At 39.2% G+C, this 17,306-nt stretch overlaps 1 protein-coding gene across 7 annotated transcripts in view; it reads right to left on the bottom strand.

The window, feature by feature from the left end:
- Positions 1 to 17,306, bottom strand: part of ARMH3 (armadillo like helical domain containing 3) — a 175,105-nt gene that overhangs the window by 142,797 nt on the left and 15,002 nt on the right. For 5 of the 7 annotated variants that reach the window (XM_061193947.1, XM_061193979.1, XM_061193954.1 and 2 more), the window contains 7 exons: positions 13,138 to 13,250; positions 10,565 to 10,621; positions 10,309 to 10,455; positions 8,287 to 8,394; positions 4,170 to 4,262; positions 3,351 to 3,425; positions 3,180 to 3,266 (listed from right to left, as the gene is read on the bottom strand). In XM_061193947.1, coding sequence (XP_061049930.1) covers positions 3,180 to 3,266; positions 3,351 to 3,425; positions 4,170 to 4,262; positions 8,287 to 8,394; positions 10,309 to 10,455; positions 10,565 to 10,621; positions 13,138 to 13,250 — 680 coding nt within the window. Of the gene's footprint in view, positions 1 to 3,179; positions 3,267 to 3,350; positions 3,426 to 4,169; positions 4,263 to 8,286; positions 8,395 to 10,308; positions 10,456 to 10,564; positions 10,622 to 10,715; positions 10,751 to 13,137; positions 13,251 to 17,306 lie in introns of those variants that run through there. The other 2 variants (XM_061193989.1, XM_061193998.1) reach the window with 2 other exon arrangements.

Here is a 17,306-nt window from a genome sequence, read left to right as displayed (position 1 = left end):
AAGTAGACTGTCTTAAGTAAGAATAAGGACCATCTGATTACCAAGAACAGCCTATGCATTAGCAACAGTTGAGGAAAAGGCAAGGTGGCTAAAATCAAGTGTTTGAGTTCTAGATCCTCGACTTATTAATTGTGACAAGTTAGGCACGTTAATAAACCTAAGCTCAATTTTCTCATCTGTAAAATCGGGAAAAATATTTTCTTCCTTGGGGTTGCTATGAGACTTAAATCAAGTAAAATCCTTAGCACAGTATCTGGCATATGATAAGTGCTCCATTATTGGTAGCTATATTTTTTTTTCCTTTGACATTTTTATCACAGTCAAAGGAAGATCGGTAGGGAAAAAAGAGAGAGAGAAAGAAAAACTTACAACCGGACATAATAAACAATTTTGTAATTTCTGGGAAACATCATGTTCAGGGCAGCAGTTGGGGGCTGAGTCACTTCATCTCAGAAGACCTGGCCAACCCAGAAGGCCAAGATCCTAATGCTGTGAAAATTTCTATTCTATCAGACACTGATTTTCCTTAACACTATATACCTGTTGTGGTCATGTTTTAAAACTCAAGGCAATCTACTTTTCATCAGCAAGACAGAATTACAGACTCAGTCAGCCTTCACAGAATCACTCTAATAGGGTCCAGCCTTTACTTGATCTAAACCATACTTAACAAATTTCATTGCTCTTCCCTAGACTTTTTTTTTTTTTTTTTGGCCTCCTCTATCTCTTGAGATGAAATTACTAAAATGGAATGCATTATTTGAAGTGAGGAAGAACTACTTCCATTCCTTAAGTCCAACACCTAATTTCCCTTCTCTGTGTTTAGCTGGACACCAAGCCTCTCTAGTGCTCTCTGCACCTTTCTGGAAAGGTTACAACTTACCCCACTGGTCATGGGATCAATTGTGGTGGTAACTAGAATGCTGTTCTCCCTAGCACACCCTCTCGTATTTTGCATAAAACTTCACCAGCTTTTGGTTTTGCTATGTTCATCTGGAATTCCTCATGCTCCTGTCAAAAACCTTCCTGCTCCATGGTCACCAGGTTTCCTTAATGGTTTCTGGTGAGTGACTTATATCAAAAGCTGCAAAGCCCAGATAAATTATGCCTACCAGCTTGCCCTCGCCTACTGTATTAATTCTTCTGAGGTTTCTGACAGACTAGAGATGCATACCCCACTCCAGAAATATGATTTTCTCCAGTTCCTTGGCCATGTCCAATTTTTCAGGCTGACATTTCAGAAAGTCTTACTGGGCTGAACCAGGGTCCAGTTCACATTTAGAGAAGCCAAGCCATTGCCTCAGAGTGGCCTGCATCCAGCAGAATGTTCCGAAAATATTCATTACCGATGATGGCTCTTTCCTTTCACACATAACTCGCTTTAACTACCTTCAGCATTTTTCCTCAGCTATTTTTCCTGCTGTTGTAATAAGGCCCCAGAGGCTATTACACATGACAGATATCAAAATGGCTACCATGCCGGCCCCTCCAGATCACCAGCAAAACAGGTGTTGGTGATAAATTACTTATTTATTAGTAGCTCTGTACACCATTTGTCAGTTCCTCCAAGACAATGAAAGCGATCAACTCCTGGGATTTATAACACGTTAACGTTGCTCCACATATTCCAGTCCCTCTTTAAGTATTCCTTTCTCACAGCCAGCCTTTCTTTCATATCCCTATTTATAAGAATAAGCTCCATATTTTATGTTACCCATCACTTTTGACCTGGCTAGTAATCATATCAAAAATCACTAAGTGAAGATCCAGAAGCTCAAAAATGAAAACATTCCCTCCAGCTGGCCCATTTTCATAGTATTGCTACTTATTAAATGAAGAAAGTCAAGTTGCCTCAATGCAGCTCCTGACTTCTGGGTTCAGTAAAGTACTCCTAGTGTCCAGGACCCAGTGCCAAGTGCTCCCTATTCCTACAAAGCAATCCCCAGTGAGGTCCCTGGTCTTCCCTAAGTGGCCCCCTTCCTTTTCTGTGTATTCTACCTTTTGAGGCAAATCAAGTAGATGCACCAATCCAAGTATAAATCTCTGAGTTCACCTCTTTATCTCAAAACCTATAAATCTATCCCTGACTAATTCAGAGGCAAAAAGAACTCCAGAATTAATATGGATAAGGCTCTGTCTTCAACTCCCATCAAAATCAGAGAGTCCCCAGACCAACAGTTGATATTTATACAAGTGGATTGATTGCATTACAGAAATCCAATATATAAGTCCAATCTTTCAAAATAGATGCATTAGGTCAGTGGTTCCCAATCCTGGCTGATCATCACATTCAAAAGGAGATCTTAAAAAAAAAAGAAAGATATCTAGGTCTCACCCCCTAAGAGATTCTGATTTGGTGTGTAAAGAGTAAGGCCCAGGGACTTCCCTGGCAGTCCAGTGGTTAAGACTCCATGCTTCCACTGCAGGGGGCATGGGTTCGATCCCTGGTCAGGGAACTAAGATCCCACATGCCACACAGCGCAGACAAATAAGTAAAAAATAAATAAAATAAAGAGTAAGGCCCAGAAATGTCTTCTTTTTAAAAAGTAACTACTGAGGGACTTCCCTGGTGGCCCAGTGGCTGCCTGCCTGCCTGCCAATGCAGGGGACACGAGTTCGATCCCTAGTCTGGGAAGATGCCACATGCCGCGGAGCAACTAAGCCCACAAGCCACAACTACTGAAGCCCGCAAGCCACAACTACTGAAGCCCGCAAGCCACAACTACTGAAGCCTGCACGCCTAGAGCTCATGCTCCGCAGCAAGAGAAGCCACCGCAACGAAGAGTAGCCCCCATGCACCGCAACTAGAGAAGCCTGCACGCCACAACGAAGATCCCGCATGCCGCAACTAAGACCTGACACAGCCAAATAAATAAATAAATAAATAAATATTTTTAAAAAGATAACTAGGTGATTCTAATGATAAGCTGAGTTTGGGAACCATTACATTAAGAGAGATTTACTCACTTTATTGGAAGTTACACCACAGGATTCCTTTAAACAGCTATATCCTCTACCCCAGGCATCTAAGACAGGACTTCTAGAATTGGTTTATCAAAATTAATCTATATACCATTTACCAAGAACATGTCTTCTACATTAAGCAAAATCCTCTAGGAGTGGCCACATTTAGGAAGATTATAGAAAGGTAACAGCTCTCCATTAAGGGACCCACTTACCTCATATTTTCTGTAGTTCACCAGCAAAGCCAAGAGGACTACAGCATCATACCCATGTTCCCTACGACTTGGCGGGTGGGAGAGTATCTGTAACCAGAGCCAGAAATGGTGAGAGTGCTTGAGGAGGTGGTTTACCCAAAAAAGAAAGAGGTGACAAGGGAACTGACCTACCTGTAAAATTGCTTCAAATATGCTGTTGATCATTACATACTCCAGGATAGTGTTCTGGCTGATGTTATCTGTCACCTGAATATAATAAAAGCCTATTTAAAGTCTATACTAAGACACTCTGATATCTCATGTATATCTCCTCACCTAGTATCTAAGAGAAACAGAAATGTTAAAACATTCTACTAGATACTTAGCAGATCTTAAAGCACCCCCAAAGCCACCTGAGCCTGAATAGACAAGACACTAGAAGGGGAAGAAATTAGCAAATTAAAACTTCCTAAATCTTTGAACTTCTCATTGTTTCTCTCATACCCTCACAAAAGCATTTGCTTAACAGTTTCTTGGTTTCATTCCCCAGATGCACAGGAAGAACTTTATGATCCAGAAGTCTTCAAGCAGTGGCAGGGAAAGGAAACCACCTGAAGTAAATGAATAATACCCTACCCTCCTCCCACTAGAAGGTACAGGCCAGCTTCCAGCTATAAAATCAAAGTCAGAACAAATAAAAATATTCAGAATCACAAAAACTATTTCCAAATGAGACCTGATGAGAAGGGCAAAATCTGACAATCCAGAAGACAGCACTTCTCCAGGACTGGTACAGGTTAAAAATGTCAGCAGTTGCTCCAAAGAGCAACTTCTAGGAAGCAAAAGCCCATACAAATAACTTCCTTCTACACAAACACAACAGAGTGATGTAATGGCCCAGTAGAGATTTTTTTTTCTCCTTTCCTTTCTAACTTTGGGCTCAAGAATTCAAATTTGCCCCTGCTGTCAATTTACACCCTTGACAAAGAAACATATAGATGAGTCACTTACAGTCACTAAGCAGAGGAGAAGTTTCAGACATAAGCTCTTCAGACTTTCAGAACCTTCTGCACAAAGCAATGAATCCAAACTCTCCATCAAGTTCTGAGAAAGAGAACCATTAAGTATTAAACCATATCAAAGAACATCTCCACCATGTCTTTGTCAAACTCTGGGTTATGTTATACAAGGTAATGTGAATAACATAAAATGAAGCAACCATATCATTCCCTGAGGCTTAGGCCTTGCAAGACTAGACATAAAAAAGGAAGACTTCTAACTAAGTCTAGCTATTTTGGGAAAAATGCTTTAGAACAACCACAAAGATGAATAAAGAATTTACTATTCCAGCAAATGAATGTTTGCAGCCTATCACCCTCATATAAACCTTCAGATTAGAATGAAATTTTTTAAAAGATTAATAACAGTTAAATAATATACAAATTAAAAACAATAAATAATAAACTAAATAAAATTAACTTCTATTAAATAAATTTTAAATAATAAATTAAACAAATGGTTAAGTTAAAGGTTAATAATAATGGTTAAACAACTAGGTATGTTTCATTATTTGATAAAGAAAGCATATCACTTGATGCAGGCACACTGAACAAACAACAAAGAGATAATATCACTACTAGCTATTCACTGGCCATATGCACTATCCAACAAAGCTAGCTCATATCCATCCTGGTCGATTCTACTAGACAATGTGATTAGAGTTTAACGCTTGTACTAACAACCAACTGTTTTATCCAATGTAGTCAAAAGATGAAACCTTTAGATACTACAAGAAAAAAAAGAAATATTTTACATTAAAAAAAGGAGGGAAATGAATGGAGAATTAGGATTTAGCGGGACTTCCCTGGTGGTCCAGTGGTAAAGAATCCACCTTACAATGCAGGGGACGCTGGTTCGATCCCTGGTCAGGGAACTAATATCCCACGTGCCATGGGGCAACTAAGCCTGCACGCCACAACTACTGAGCTCTCACGTCTCAGTGAGAGAGCCCGCGTGCCGCAAACTACACAGCCCACGCGCTCTGGAGCCTGCGAGCCACAACTAGAGAGAGAAAACCCGCAGGCCACAACTAGAGAGAAGCCCGTGCACCGCAATGAAAGATCCCACATGCTTCAACGAAGATCCCGTATGCTGCAACTAAGACCCGACGCAGCCAAAAATAAATTAAATAAATAAATAATAAATAAATAAATCTTAAAAAAAAAAAGGATTTAGTGTGCTGGAAGGTCAAGTGAAGGTTCAAAATAAGCTACTTCAGTTCAATTCAACAAATATGTAGTAAAAGTCTACTATATGCTAAATATTGTGTTTTCTAAGAAAAAATAAGACAATGACCCTTGCTCTCAAGGTGTTTCTAGTCTAATAGGAGAGAAAAATAAATAAACAGTTTTAATGGTTACTATGACAGTAATATATATGGAGGAAGGGAATTAGCTCAGAAGTTACCTATTCCAGGACTCCTCAGGGACAGGCTGTATTTTGAAAAATCAGTAGGAATTAATTAAAACTTGAGGAGGAAAGGAATTCTAGACAGGCATTAGCATGATCAAAGACACATGAAGAATGAAACGGCCCTGGACATGCAGTTGGAATACAGGCAGTTTGTTATTATAGAAGTATAAAGAGTGAGGCACAGTGATGAGAGATGCGATTTGAGAAATAAATAGAAAGAAGATCACAAAAGTTTTATAAGGCTAATGAGGGAGTTTGGTCTTTATCCTTTTAGTGATAGGAAACTAATGAAGGGTTCTAACCAAGAAAGATTTGAGTGTTAAGTTACATCACTCTGCTGTCAGTGTGGATGACAGATTTAAAGATGGTAAGGCTGGAGAGAGGGAGACAAAAGAAGACTAACCTATCAATTTTCTGAGGATGGTTGCCATGTCTTATTTGCCTCTGTATCCCCGATGCCTGGCACAGAGGAGCATAACAAATGTTCGTCAAAAGAATGAAGGCATCACTGCAATAGTTCAGGGATAATGGGGACTTTGGCAGTAGGGGAAAAAAAGAAAAAACAGATATGAGAAGTATGAGCTGAGGTAAAATTAGCTGAACATGGTGATAGTCTGGATATGAAAGATGAGGGATAGGAAAGAGTCAAGGGTGACTCTCAGGTTTTTGGCTTGGGGAACCGGGAAGACAGGTACCCCCATTCTGACACAGAATGAATGAGGAAGAACAGAAGTAGAGAAAACAATGAGTTCCATTTTGGATATGCCAAACAAGAGGTACTTAGGTATGTGTAAGTGGGTATATTCAGCAAGTGCTTACAGAGAACAGGTCTGAGACTCAGGAGGAATTAAGGCTAAAGATAGAGAGTTAGTAATCAGCAGTATATAGGCAGTAGTTAAAACTGTAAGAATGAAAAAGATATCTGGGATTTTACCATATATATATATATATATGGACTGTAAAAGGCTAGAATTAAAAACTGACTCCAGGTACTAAATCTTTGTGTATTCCTAATTGCATATTCGTAACTTTTTTTTTAAAATAAATTTATTTATTTTATTTATTTATTTTTGGCTGCGTTGGGTCTTCGTTGTTGCACATGGGCTTTCTCTAGTTGCAGTGAGTGGGGGCTACTCTTCATTGCAGTGCACGGGCTTCTCATTGCGGTGGCTTCTCCTGCTGTGGAGCACCGGCTCTAGGCGCGCAGGCTTCAGTAGTTGTGGCTCGCGGGCTCTAGAGCACAGGCTCAGTAGTTGTGGCGCACGGGCTTAGTTGCTCCGCAGCATGTGGGATCTTCCTGGACCAGGGACCGAACTCATGTCCCCTGCATTGGCAGTCAGATTCTTTTTTTTTTTTTTTAAAAGACACCGATTGTACTTGAACATTTGTTACTTTTTTTTTTTTTTTTTGGCTGTGTTGGGTCTTCGTTTCTGTGCGAGGGCTTTCTCTAGCTGTGGCAAGCGGGGGCCCCTCTTCATCGCGGTGCGCGGGCCTCTCCCTATCACGGCCTCTCTTGTTGCGGAGCACAGGCTCCAGACGTGCAGGCTCAGTAGTTGTGGCTCACGGGCCCAGTTGCTCCGCGGCATGGGGGATCTTCCCAGACCAGGGCTCGAACCCGTGTCCCCTGCATTAGCAGGCAGATTCTCAACCACTGCGCCACCAGGGAAGCCCCTGGCAGGCAGATTCTTAACCACTGCGCCACCAGGGAAGTCCCACATGTTTGTAACTTTTAAAAAATAAACTAATCACTATAAGGATTATTTGGCATACAGATTTCTTTATTTAAAATGTAGTGAATGAGAGAAGACAGGTTCTTCAAAGTTCATATTATGAACAACATTTGTTCAAGATAGTGACAAATACTGCAAATCAGATATCTGATAAGGGACTTGTATCCAAAATATATAAAGAACTCTTACAACTCAACAATAAAAAGACAAATAATTCAATCTACAAATGGGCAAAGGATTTGAATAGACATTTCATACACACACACACACACACACATACACACACTGCTGGGGAAAATGTAAAATGGTACTGCCACTTTGGAAAACAGTTTGGAATTTCCTCAAAATGTTAAACATAGAATTACCATATGAGGGACTTCCCTGGTGGCGCAGTGGTTAAGAATCCGCCTGCCAATGCAGGGGACACGGGTTCAAGCCCTAGTCCAGGAAGATCCCACATGCCGCGGAGCAACTAAGCCCGTGCGCCACAACTACTAAGCCTGTGCTCTAGAGCCCAGGAGCCACAACTACTGACCCAGTGCTCTGGAGCCTGCAAGCCACACTACTGAAGCCCGTGCGCCCTACAGCCCATGCGCTGCAACTACTGAGCCCATGAGCTGCAACTACTGAGCCTGTGTGCTGCAACTACTGAAGCCTGCATGCCTAGAGCCCAAGCTCCACAACAAGAGAAGCCACCGCAATGAGAAGTTCGCGCACTGCAATGAAGAGTAGCCCCCGCTCGCCGCAACTAGAGAAAGCCCGCGCACAGCAACAAAAACCCAATGCAGCCAAAAATAAATTTAAAAAAAAATTCAATCATCTATGTCTGAGTCCAAATCTTCTAGTGTATCTAACTGTCTGCAGATGATCCATGAACAGCTGTCAGAAGCAGACATCCACAGGCACATCTACAGCTTATGCCTCACCTTCATGCACAGCTCCGCCTTGTCAAAGCCCATCAGCATGTTGATAATGTCAAACCCAGAGGTAGACTTATTTTTTTGATGGACTCCTCGAATGAGTGCACACAAGGTCTGCAGAGATGAGAGAAAGAATTCTTTCTAGAAAGGAAGTCTCAAAATGTAAAGGGCATTGGATCAGTAGCCTCACACTGCAACCTCAGAATCTTCTCCTTACACAGCTGACATTCAATTGCTCTATTCTCTGAGCTCCAAAACACAGTCTGGGTCTTAATATGTACAAAATCCAGAAATGAAAAGAGGAACAGCAACTGAAAGTGTTGTCATCCTCTTTTCTTATTCTTTTCTGGCCATCCACTTTTTAAAAATTACACTGCAGACAAAGACTGGAAGGTGATATTCAAAAATAAGAAACAGTTCTTGAGTCTGAATCATGGGATTGGTGGAGCTTTCCTTTATTTAAAATTAGTTTTAGAATTTACATAATAGTTTATCATTTTTAATAACTACAGAAGTCCCTATATGATAACAACCAATCAATTCAAATCTTAAAAATTCATTACAATCCCCATCCACTACTTACTAGCTGTGTGAGCCTAGACAAATTAGTTAACTTTTCAGTGCCTCATTTTTCTCAGCTATAAAATGGGAATGATAATAATAGCATTAACCTCATAGGGATGTTGTGATGGCTATGTGAATTAATACTGTAAGGCACTCACTTAGAATAGTCCCTGGAACTTTGTTAAAATTCCTGGAATAGTGCCTGGAACTTAACTTTGTTACAGCTCAATAAATATCAGGTATTATAATAATGTACTATATTTTTATGGGTCACCAAGTGGCTTAATGTCAATTTATTTCCACTGGACTAAAATCAGTTTATAATTCATGCCCCCACAGTGAGCCACTGTAATTACAGGAAGTACAATTTCCAACTTTCATTTCAACTTTCAGTTAATAGTCACTACAACTGTGATGCTTGAAATGTAGAATTTACTGTCCAAGGGTTAACAAAGCTACAGGATAAACATGGTCCTTCTTTCTGGGGCATCAGCTCAAGAGGTAATTTCTACAGTTTACAGATGAGAAAACTGGGGCTCACAAAGTGATCTACCCTACTTGTAAGTTAGAAACTTAAACCCAATTTACCAAAAGTTCCAATAAAATCCTTTATGCTGTCATCAGTTCTTCATATTCTAAGCTTGTCAATCACTACCCTAAATACTCAGCCCAATCTAGGCTACACTGGAGCTACTAGACTATAAACTCTAGAAATTTTGCCCATCATTCATTCAAAAAAATTTACTTCTAGAATGCTATTTGCCAGGCACTGTTCTACACACTAGGAACAAAGTATTGAATAATACTGTCTTTGCCCTCAAGAAGCCTATAATGTATCCCACCAGCTTAATGCTTGGCATGTAACAGTAATTCAAGAAATAATGAATGTAGTTCAAGAATAATGAATCTTCCTCATGATCATGCCACTTAGCATTAAGAATAGTGATTCTTAATGTTTTTAGAGTTACAGACCTTTTTGAGAATCTGACGAAAGCCCTCTCTCCAAAAGAAATGTGCATATACATATAATGTACATTTACACATAAAATATTACATATAACTTCGGGGAGTCAAGGACCTTCTGAAACCTCACGTTAAGAAAATACTGTTTATTTAATTAAGAAAGTCTTCTGATTTTTGCTGTAGACTAATCAACCTTGCCAGAGTTTCCTCTCTCTTCCTGTCCTCAAGTAATAATAAAAATTCTGTCAAACAATCCGCCTTGGCATTAGATCAAATTATACAAATGGACAAGATTACTACTATAGTCATCAATTTGTTTAACCAGAAAGATGGCTAAACAAACATGACATAGATGTTTGATTACTTAAAGAAATAAAGAAAAAAAAAGAAAGCAAGCCTCATACATAAGGGCAATTTTAGGTTCCTCAAGTTCCAACAGATGTATTACAACTTCTTTCTCCTGTTAAACAATAAGACTTCCCCAGTCTCCCAGCCTTGTACCTGCAATGCATTGACCACTCGAATTGGATGCTCCTCTCCCAGAGCCTGGATGCAGTGTTGAAATAAGCAATTAATATTGTCCTTGATCTTCATTAACTCCTCACCATCAAGAGATTCCAGCTTGCCTTCTAGGTACTCTAAATTCACCTAACAAGGAAACAATAAGGGCCTGAGTCCATTTTTACTGCAGCACCTAGAACACATGCGAAGGCAATCTCAGTTACCAGGAAAATCCACAGGTGCCACCAAGTCTTACCTTCATAAGGAAGAGCTCCTCCCAAAATCGAGGACTGCACTTACTAGGGTCCTCTGTCTGAAACCAGAAGATAAGTATATTCAATATCCCCAGCTAACACCAAAGCATTAAGAACACATTTGAAAGGGTCACTACACATAATCAACCTTACCTTTCACAATTAACTTTGAAAATGCTTGGTCGTTCCAAACAGCTGTAATGGGGAACAAGTTTTTTGGGGTTTTTTCCCAAATGGAAGACATTGTGCATGGATATATATTCCCTGCACCAAAAGTTAAATGGCTCAAAGAACCTCCCTCAAATCTTTCTCTTCTTAGCAAGAAAAGAACCTAGCCATCTGAATCAGTTAGTCATATTATGATATATCCCCTTTGAATATGTATGTTGCTCAGTTTTCAAAGCCCATTCACATACATGAAATACAATGGCCCAGTGAGCCAGGTAGGGTAGATATTATCATTATCCTCCTTTTAGGAAAGAGAGTCCACAAGACTTATACAAGTGCAGGAGCCAGAACCCAGATCATCTAAGTAATACTGCCATGATTTTTACAACATCCTGCTTCTACTTGCCCTCCTGTATGCATTTAGTCCTCTGTACAGAGCCTGTAATATGCTCTTTTCTTACTTCAAATTGGTCCATAATTAGCAAAATTATGGTGCTAAAATCCAAATTTTCTAAGCAAAAATTTTCAAACAGAAATTCTAGGAAGTTAGAGGCTTCTGGTTAGTGAGTGAAATAAGAAAAAGAGAACCCTTACTTTACAGGAAAGCTAATGACATAAAACCAGTATGTCAATTGCGTGCTATCACCTTACCTTAAATTGACCTTTTAAAATTACTACCAAGAACTAATGTCTTCATTAGTTAAGAACTTCTGATCAAATAAGAAAATATTATCCTAGGAATCTCCTCTGGCTTTTTAATTGAGAATGACATAAAGAAGCAACATTTCTGGCCTTCTAATAAGGTTCTCATCTAGTGAATTCTTTCTATCCCTTTCTCTCAAGTCCTGCTCCCCAAGAGGGGCCACACATTGACCCTCACACTTCTGTAATGTCATTTTGTTGTTTATATATGAAACAGGGAATTCATGGAGCTGGCATTTCCCATGCTCAAAGCTCTCTCAAGCAGGAGTCACATGTATACCAAGCTTATTACTTAACATAGAAAGAGCCCTAATAGGATCCTAATAACCACTCATTTTCTCTGTACAGCCACCTATACTGACCTGGGCAGTTCTGTATTAACTGTGTGCATGTCAAACTTTGTCTCTAAGGCTTGCCAAGAATTAGATGTTTTACTTGATCAAATTATTTATCCAAGGCCACGTGGCAAAGTTGAACAAGTAAGGACTCTGGAGTCAGACACTAGGGTTCAAATCACAGCTCCTTCACTTTCTAGCTGTGACTGCCAGTTTTCTCATTATCATGCTCTTTTACATGGCACATGTAAAAACATAGCCTTCTTGCAGCATTCTTGTCAGAATTAGAGCTAATGTATTTGGTGATGCATTTAGAACAATGTCAGGCACATAGTAGGAACTCAAGAATCTCCCTCAAATTTTTCTCTTCTTAGCGAGAAGTGAACCTAGCCATCTGAATCAATTAGTCATATTATGATGCATCCCCATTGTATTTGTATGTTGCTCAGTTTTCAAAGCCCATTCACATACATGAAATACAATGGCCCAGTGAGCCAGGTAGGGTAAATATTATCATTATCCTCCTTCTAGGAAAGAGAGTCCACAAGATTTACACAAGATACGGTTAACTCCTTTTACAAGTATTACGTTTTAAATGTTTACATGTACTACTTATGACCAGGATTTCAGAAGTCAAGTACATCTGCAGGGTATCTAATCACTCTAACCTTCCCTGATAGGGTATATTTTACAACACAGGCTTGGACCATGGTCAATAAGCAGTTCTGAAGACCCAGAGAAATCCCTTAATCTAATTGCTAATAATTCCTCAGTCTTCTCATAGAATTGGAAGATGAGATAGTCTAACTAAGCAATTGTTCTGTCCACTAACAACTTGAGATGGAATATAATAGTGCATCTTTTGAAAATATCTGAATTAGATAGAATTCTAGGGCCAAAAGGAAATTCAAGGGACATCTAGGATAGAAAGGTCCTTATGTCAAATCATAAGGGGACTTCCCTGATGGTCCGGCGGTTAAGACTCCACGCTTCAACTTCAGGGGGCACAGGTTCGATCCTTGGCCAGGGAACTAAGATCCCACATGCCACGAGGCACAGCCAAAAAAACAAAAAAATCGTAAGGAAGAAAAGTCTTATAGATATTCAGAAAAGAAGTTTCCTGAGCCTTCCTCCCTCCTTTCGATTGTTTTACCCAGCTCAAGTTGTTATAAGAACAACATAATAACAATCTATATTAATTAACACATGATCATAATTTCTACCATGAGAGAGCTCACCCTCACCCTTGTTCTCTCTCTTTCTCCCTCTGAAGAACTAGAAGGTAGCAGGCAGAGGTGAGGTTATTTCTCATTTTGGAACAAGAAACTAAGGAGTCAACCTGTGCCCAGTGTCAGGGCTCCAGGCCTTACCATGAAGATCTCATCATACATCAGCACCACTTTTTCCTTCAGTGGTTTTTTGTAGGCTGAAGATTTCCTGAGCAAACCCCCTCGTTTCTCTACCTGTGCCATGGTTAGAGAATCTGTGAAAAGAAAGCCACAGTTAGTGCTAGAAATGCTCTCTAAGATGTTGGAGAATCTATTGAAATACCTCTCAATGGGAAATTTTTTAGGAAGAAGAAATGATAAACAACCATGCTATAGATTTTGTGCATCTGTCCAACGCCCCCTTCTCTAACCAGGTAATTTCAAGGTTTAAATCATTACTTGGCTTACAGCGCAACACATTTTACATCCTTAAAACATGCCAGTGGACAAGACTTAAAGAAGATGCAAAATAAAGCAGGAAAGTGTAACTAGCTCCGTCTGTAATAGGTCTGGCCATATATCTGACGGTGATGGAAGGAAGGCTGCAAAGCACACGCTGCCCACAGACTGATGACGAAGTTAAATTTCAAGTATTGATCGAGCTTAGGACCATTAAGGCAGGAAGTGTGCTGCAGACTGATGTGCTCCATTGATTTCCCCAAAGTAAGTAGCTCCTCCTCACTGCAAAGTACTTGCCCTTCACTGCCTCATAAATCACACTGCACTTGACCATCTTCAGAAATTCCTCTGGAAAGAGACCCAAGGCAGAAAACAGCAGTTAAAAGACCAAAAGTTAAATTTAATTTCAAAATAACCAAAAATAACAATATATTCCTTTCAAGTTTCATTTTTTATATTTATTTATTTGGCTCCGCTGGGTGTTAGTTGCAGCACACGGGATCTTCATTGCGGCATGCGGGCTCTTTTAGTTGTGGCATGCATGTGGGATCTAGTTCCCTGACCAGGGATGGAACCCGGGCCCCTTGCATTGGGAGCTCAGAGTCTTAACCACTGGACCACCAGGGAAGTCCCTCAAATTTAATTATACATATATTTGTAACACCGTGCTGCAGATCAAACTTCAGTGTATTTTTTTAATTCTATATAAAAGCAGTTCCATGAATCATGCCCAAATTTTCCCATCTTGCTTCAAGGAATTCTCAATTTTTTTCAAATGAGAACTTGAAATCCCACAGGTCTCCATGTGGATTTACACATATTCTCTCACTTCCCAGATTCTTTCTACTGTTGACAAAATTCCTCTCTTTCTCTTAAATCCTAGGCTCCAGTTGTGAAACTTAATCTCACCCAGTAGCAAGTATGGATGGTAGTGAGGAGACTGATTTCACTTCCAGACAAATCCAAAGCAGCAGAAAATTAATTTTGTTCAATGATGTTTGGAAAATATATACTACCTTTCAAATCAAAATCAAAATTTTGTTTAAGGAAGAGATGCATCTAATAGCATAAAAGACTGTATCTCAAACATCATCTATCTCTAATACATATAGCCAAAAAGGAGATGCACTTTTGAGCGCTAAAAGCACAGAAAATTTCAACTGGATGTTAAGCATCCTTAGCACAGGGACTATATCTTACACTTTTTCCATAAGCACTTGGCTCATGGTAAATGCTCAGTGTTTGCTTATCACTGACTGATTGTAAATGGCAGAGACCTGAGCAGTCCTAGGTCTGACCTAAAATTTTAGTTAGACCTATCTCTATCAAAGCCTCACTAAGCCCTCATATTCTTTTATGATCCAGAGAAAACTGAAGGAAAAAATAACAACAACAAAAAAAGAGAAGATTCTTTCAGGCAATTTATACTATATTGATCATGGCTTTGCCTTAAAGCATGAAATACAGCCTCCATTCAAAACATTCCTGTGTCTTTTAAATAGGCTGTCAAGAGGAAGATGTCCTTATCGGGGGAAAATAAATTGGAAATCAAGAGGATCCTATTAAAATAAATCAAAAGCAATGCAATTCTAAGCTTAGTGGATATAGACCTTTCATGTGCTCAGCTTCAACCAGTTGATTAACAAGAATAGTGGGAACCACAAGTCCCTGGATGTCAAAAGCACATGTTTACAACATCTCCCTCTGAGGATTTATAATTAGGTTACTGCTAATCAATGTCCAGCCCAAATCTAATAAACTCACTTTCTCTATTTCAGAATCAATACTTTCTAATAAGCAAAAGGGAATAGGAGAGGAGGGAAAAACAATTTCAACCCGAAGTACCAAATTTCCTAAGAAATTAAATTGTTTTCATCACTCTCCTTCCATTTGGAGCAGGGAGAAATTCAACCAAGGGCCTCAACACATTACTCTCTGTCATCATCACAGGCACCTGGAATTTACCACCCAAGCTGTCTGAAGTGTGACTGGAAACTGACAACATAAAGTCTCCTCCTTCTGCCAGCACTTCCACCCATTGAGCACAGCAAAGAAGGGTGTTTCTAGGGTAACAGACTGGAAGAAGTGTAGAACTCTTACAAAAGTCTTTCTGGGGTCTCAGAAATTAAGCTTGTGCTTCCAAATTTGAAAGTAAAATATCTGACTGGTAAAGCAGTAAATTGGAATACATCAGTAATGTGAGTGTAATCTGTTCATATCCTCCCAGTGTTTCTTTCCTCTTTCACAATCCTCCCCTGTTGTAGAGAGACCGAGTACCAGCTGAGGAGCAGCAAGACATAATGGAACAAACAACCGGCAGAACTGAGACTAGAACACAGATCTCCCAACCAACTAGATGACACTGAGTAAATCATTGTGCTTCTCAGTTTCCTTACAAGTAAAACTAGGGGACTGGACTAGACATATCATCTAATGATTCTCTTAGCATCCCTGAAATACCACAAACACATAAGTAACACCTAAATATTATAAAGCACTAGTTTAGGCACTAAGGGTTTACAAAGAGGAAACTACAGACCAGATCCTCTAGGAGCTCACAATCTATTAGCAGAGACAGGCACAGAATAACCCACAGCACAAGGCAAATCATGAGAAATAGAGTAAAAGTACAAAGAAAATGCTATGGGACTACAAGGAAGAGAAAGAAGCATTCTATGAGTACGCTATGACCTCTGTTAATCTAGGCTTTTAAATCCTTCTAGCGAAGAAGTAAACACAGCAAAGCCACAGCAATCCCACAGAAATGTCATCTTAGACATTAACATAGTTTCTCAGAAATAAGACATACAGTAGACAAAGTATAAAAAAGAATTAGGCAACTTTTCAATACTACTTTCACCTACCACCAAACTTAGGAATGGCTTCAAATCCCCCGAACTCAATGGTAAATCAATGAAGTCTTTCATTCCTAAACCTCAGGGACTGCTGGTCCCATGACCTGCAGCACAACTTCTCTCTGAAAGACCAGTCATACAACTTTTTAAGAACTATATCTTATCAAGATGAAAAAAAAAAATTAATTACATGGGACTGAGTGAACTGATGAGGATGAGTATAATTTTTGTGACTTTCTGTTTGAATTAAAAAAAAAAAAAATCCCACAAGGACTCAGAGGCAAAGAATATACAAATCAATCTGTACTGCAAAGTAAAGGAGCTGCTACAGTGGAGGATTACTGGACTGAATGTCAATATTATGACATAGTATGAGTGTGTTTCATGTTTGGTAATTGCAATCATTGTTGCTTTTGTTGTGGTCATCCATGTACAATGCTTGATGTCAGTCTATTTATCTCTTGTAAAAATAAAATACAGTGTGTGTGAAAAAAAAAAAAAAAGAACTATATCTTAAAGCAATCCAGCCACACACTTCTTAAATGTACATCACTTCACATCCCTACAGGATAAAATAATCAAATATCAAAAACCTAAAGCCAAACACTTCCAATGTCTTACAAGCAAGGAATGCTAGTTATACTTAACTAATTATTCATTTATTTTACTGTCCTCTTGAGCACAATACATGCCAACTCTAGTATCAGAAAATTAATCTAATAGAAATTCACTCTGATTTCCAGAGTTACCAGTTAATCTATCAAAAGTCTTGGTATTGTATCTATATGAGATGATGGAGGTTAACTAAATCTGTTGAGGTAATCATTTCACAAAATACATAAATCAAACCATTATGCTGTATACCTTAAATATATACAGTGATGTCTGTCAATTATTTCTCAATAAAACTGGAAAAAAATCTTTACAAAAAGTCTTTGGTTTTAGTCCCAATTCTTATACACTTATTCTATAACCTTAAGTTTCCTTTCCCTTCCTGGCTTGAATTTGCCAATCTGT

This window comes from Eubalaena glacialis, chromosome 1, assembly GCF_028564815.1.
Source record: "Eubalaena glacialis isolate mEubGla1 chromosome 1, mEubGla1.1.hap2.+ XY, whole genome shotgun sequence".
In the NCBI taxonomy this organism is placed as follows: Eukaryota; Metazoa; Chordata; class Mammalia; order Artiodactyla; family Balaenidae; genus Eubalaena; species Eubalaena glacialis.
This window is presented reverse-complemented; position numbering and strand designations above follow the sequence as displayed.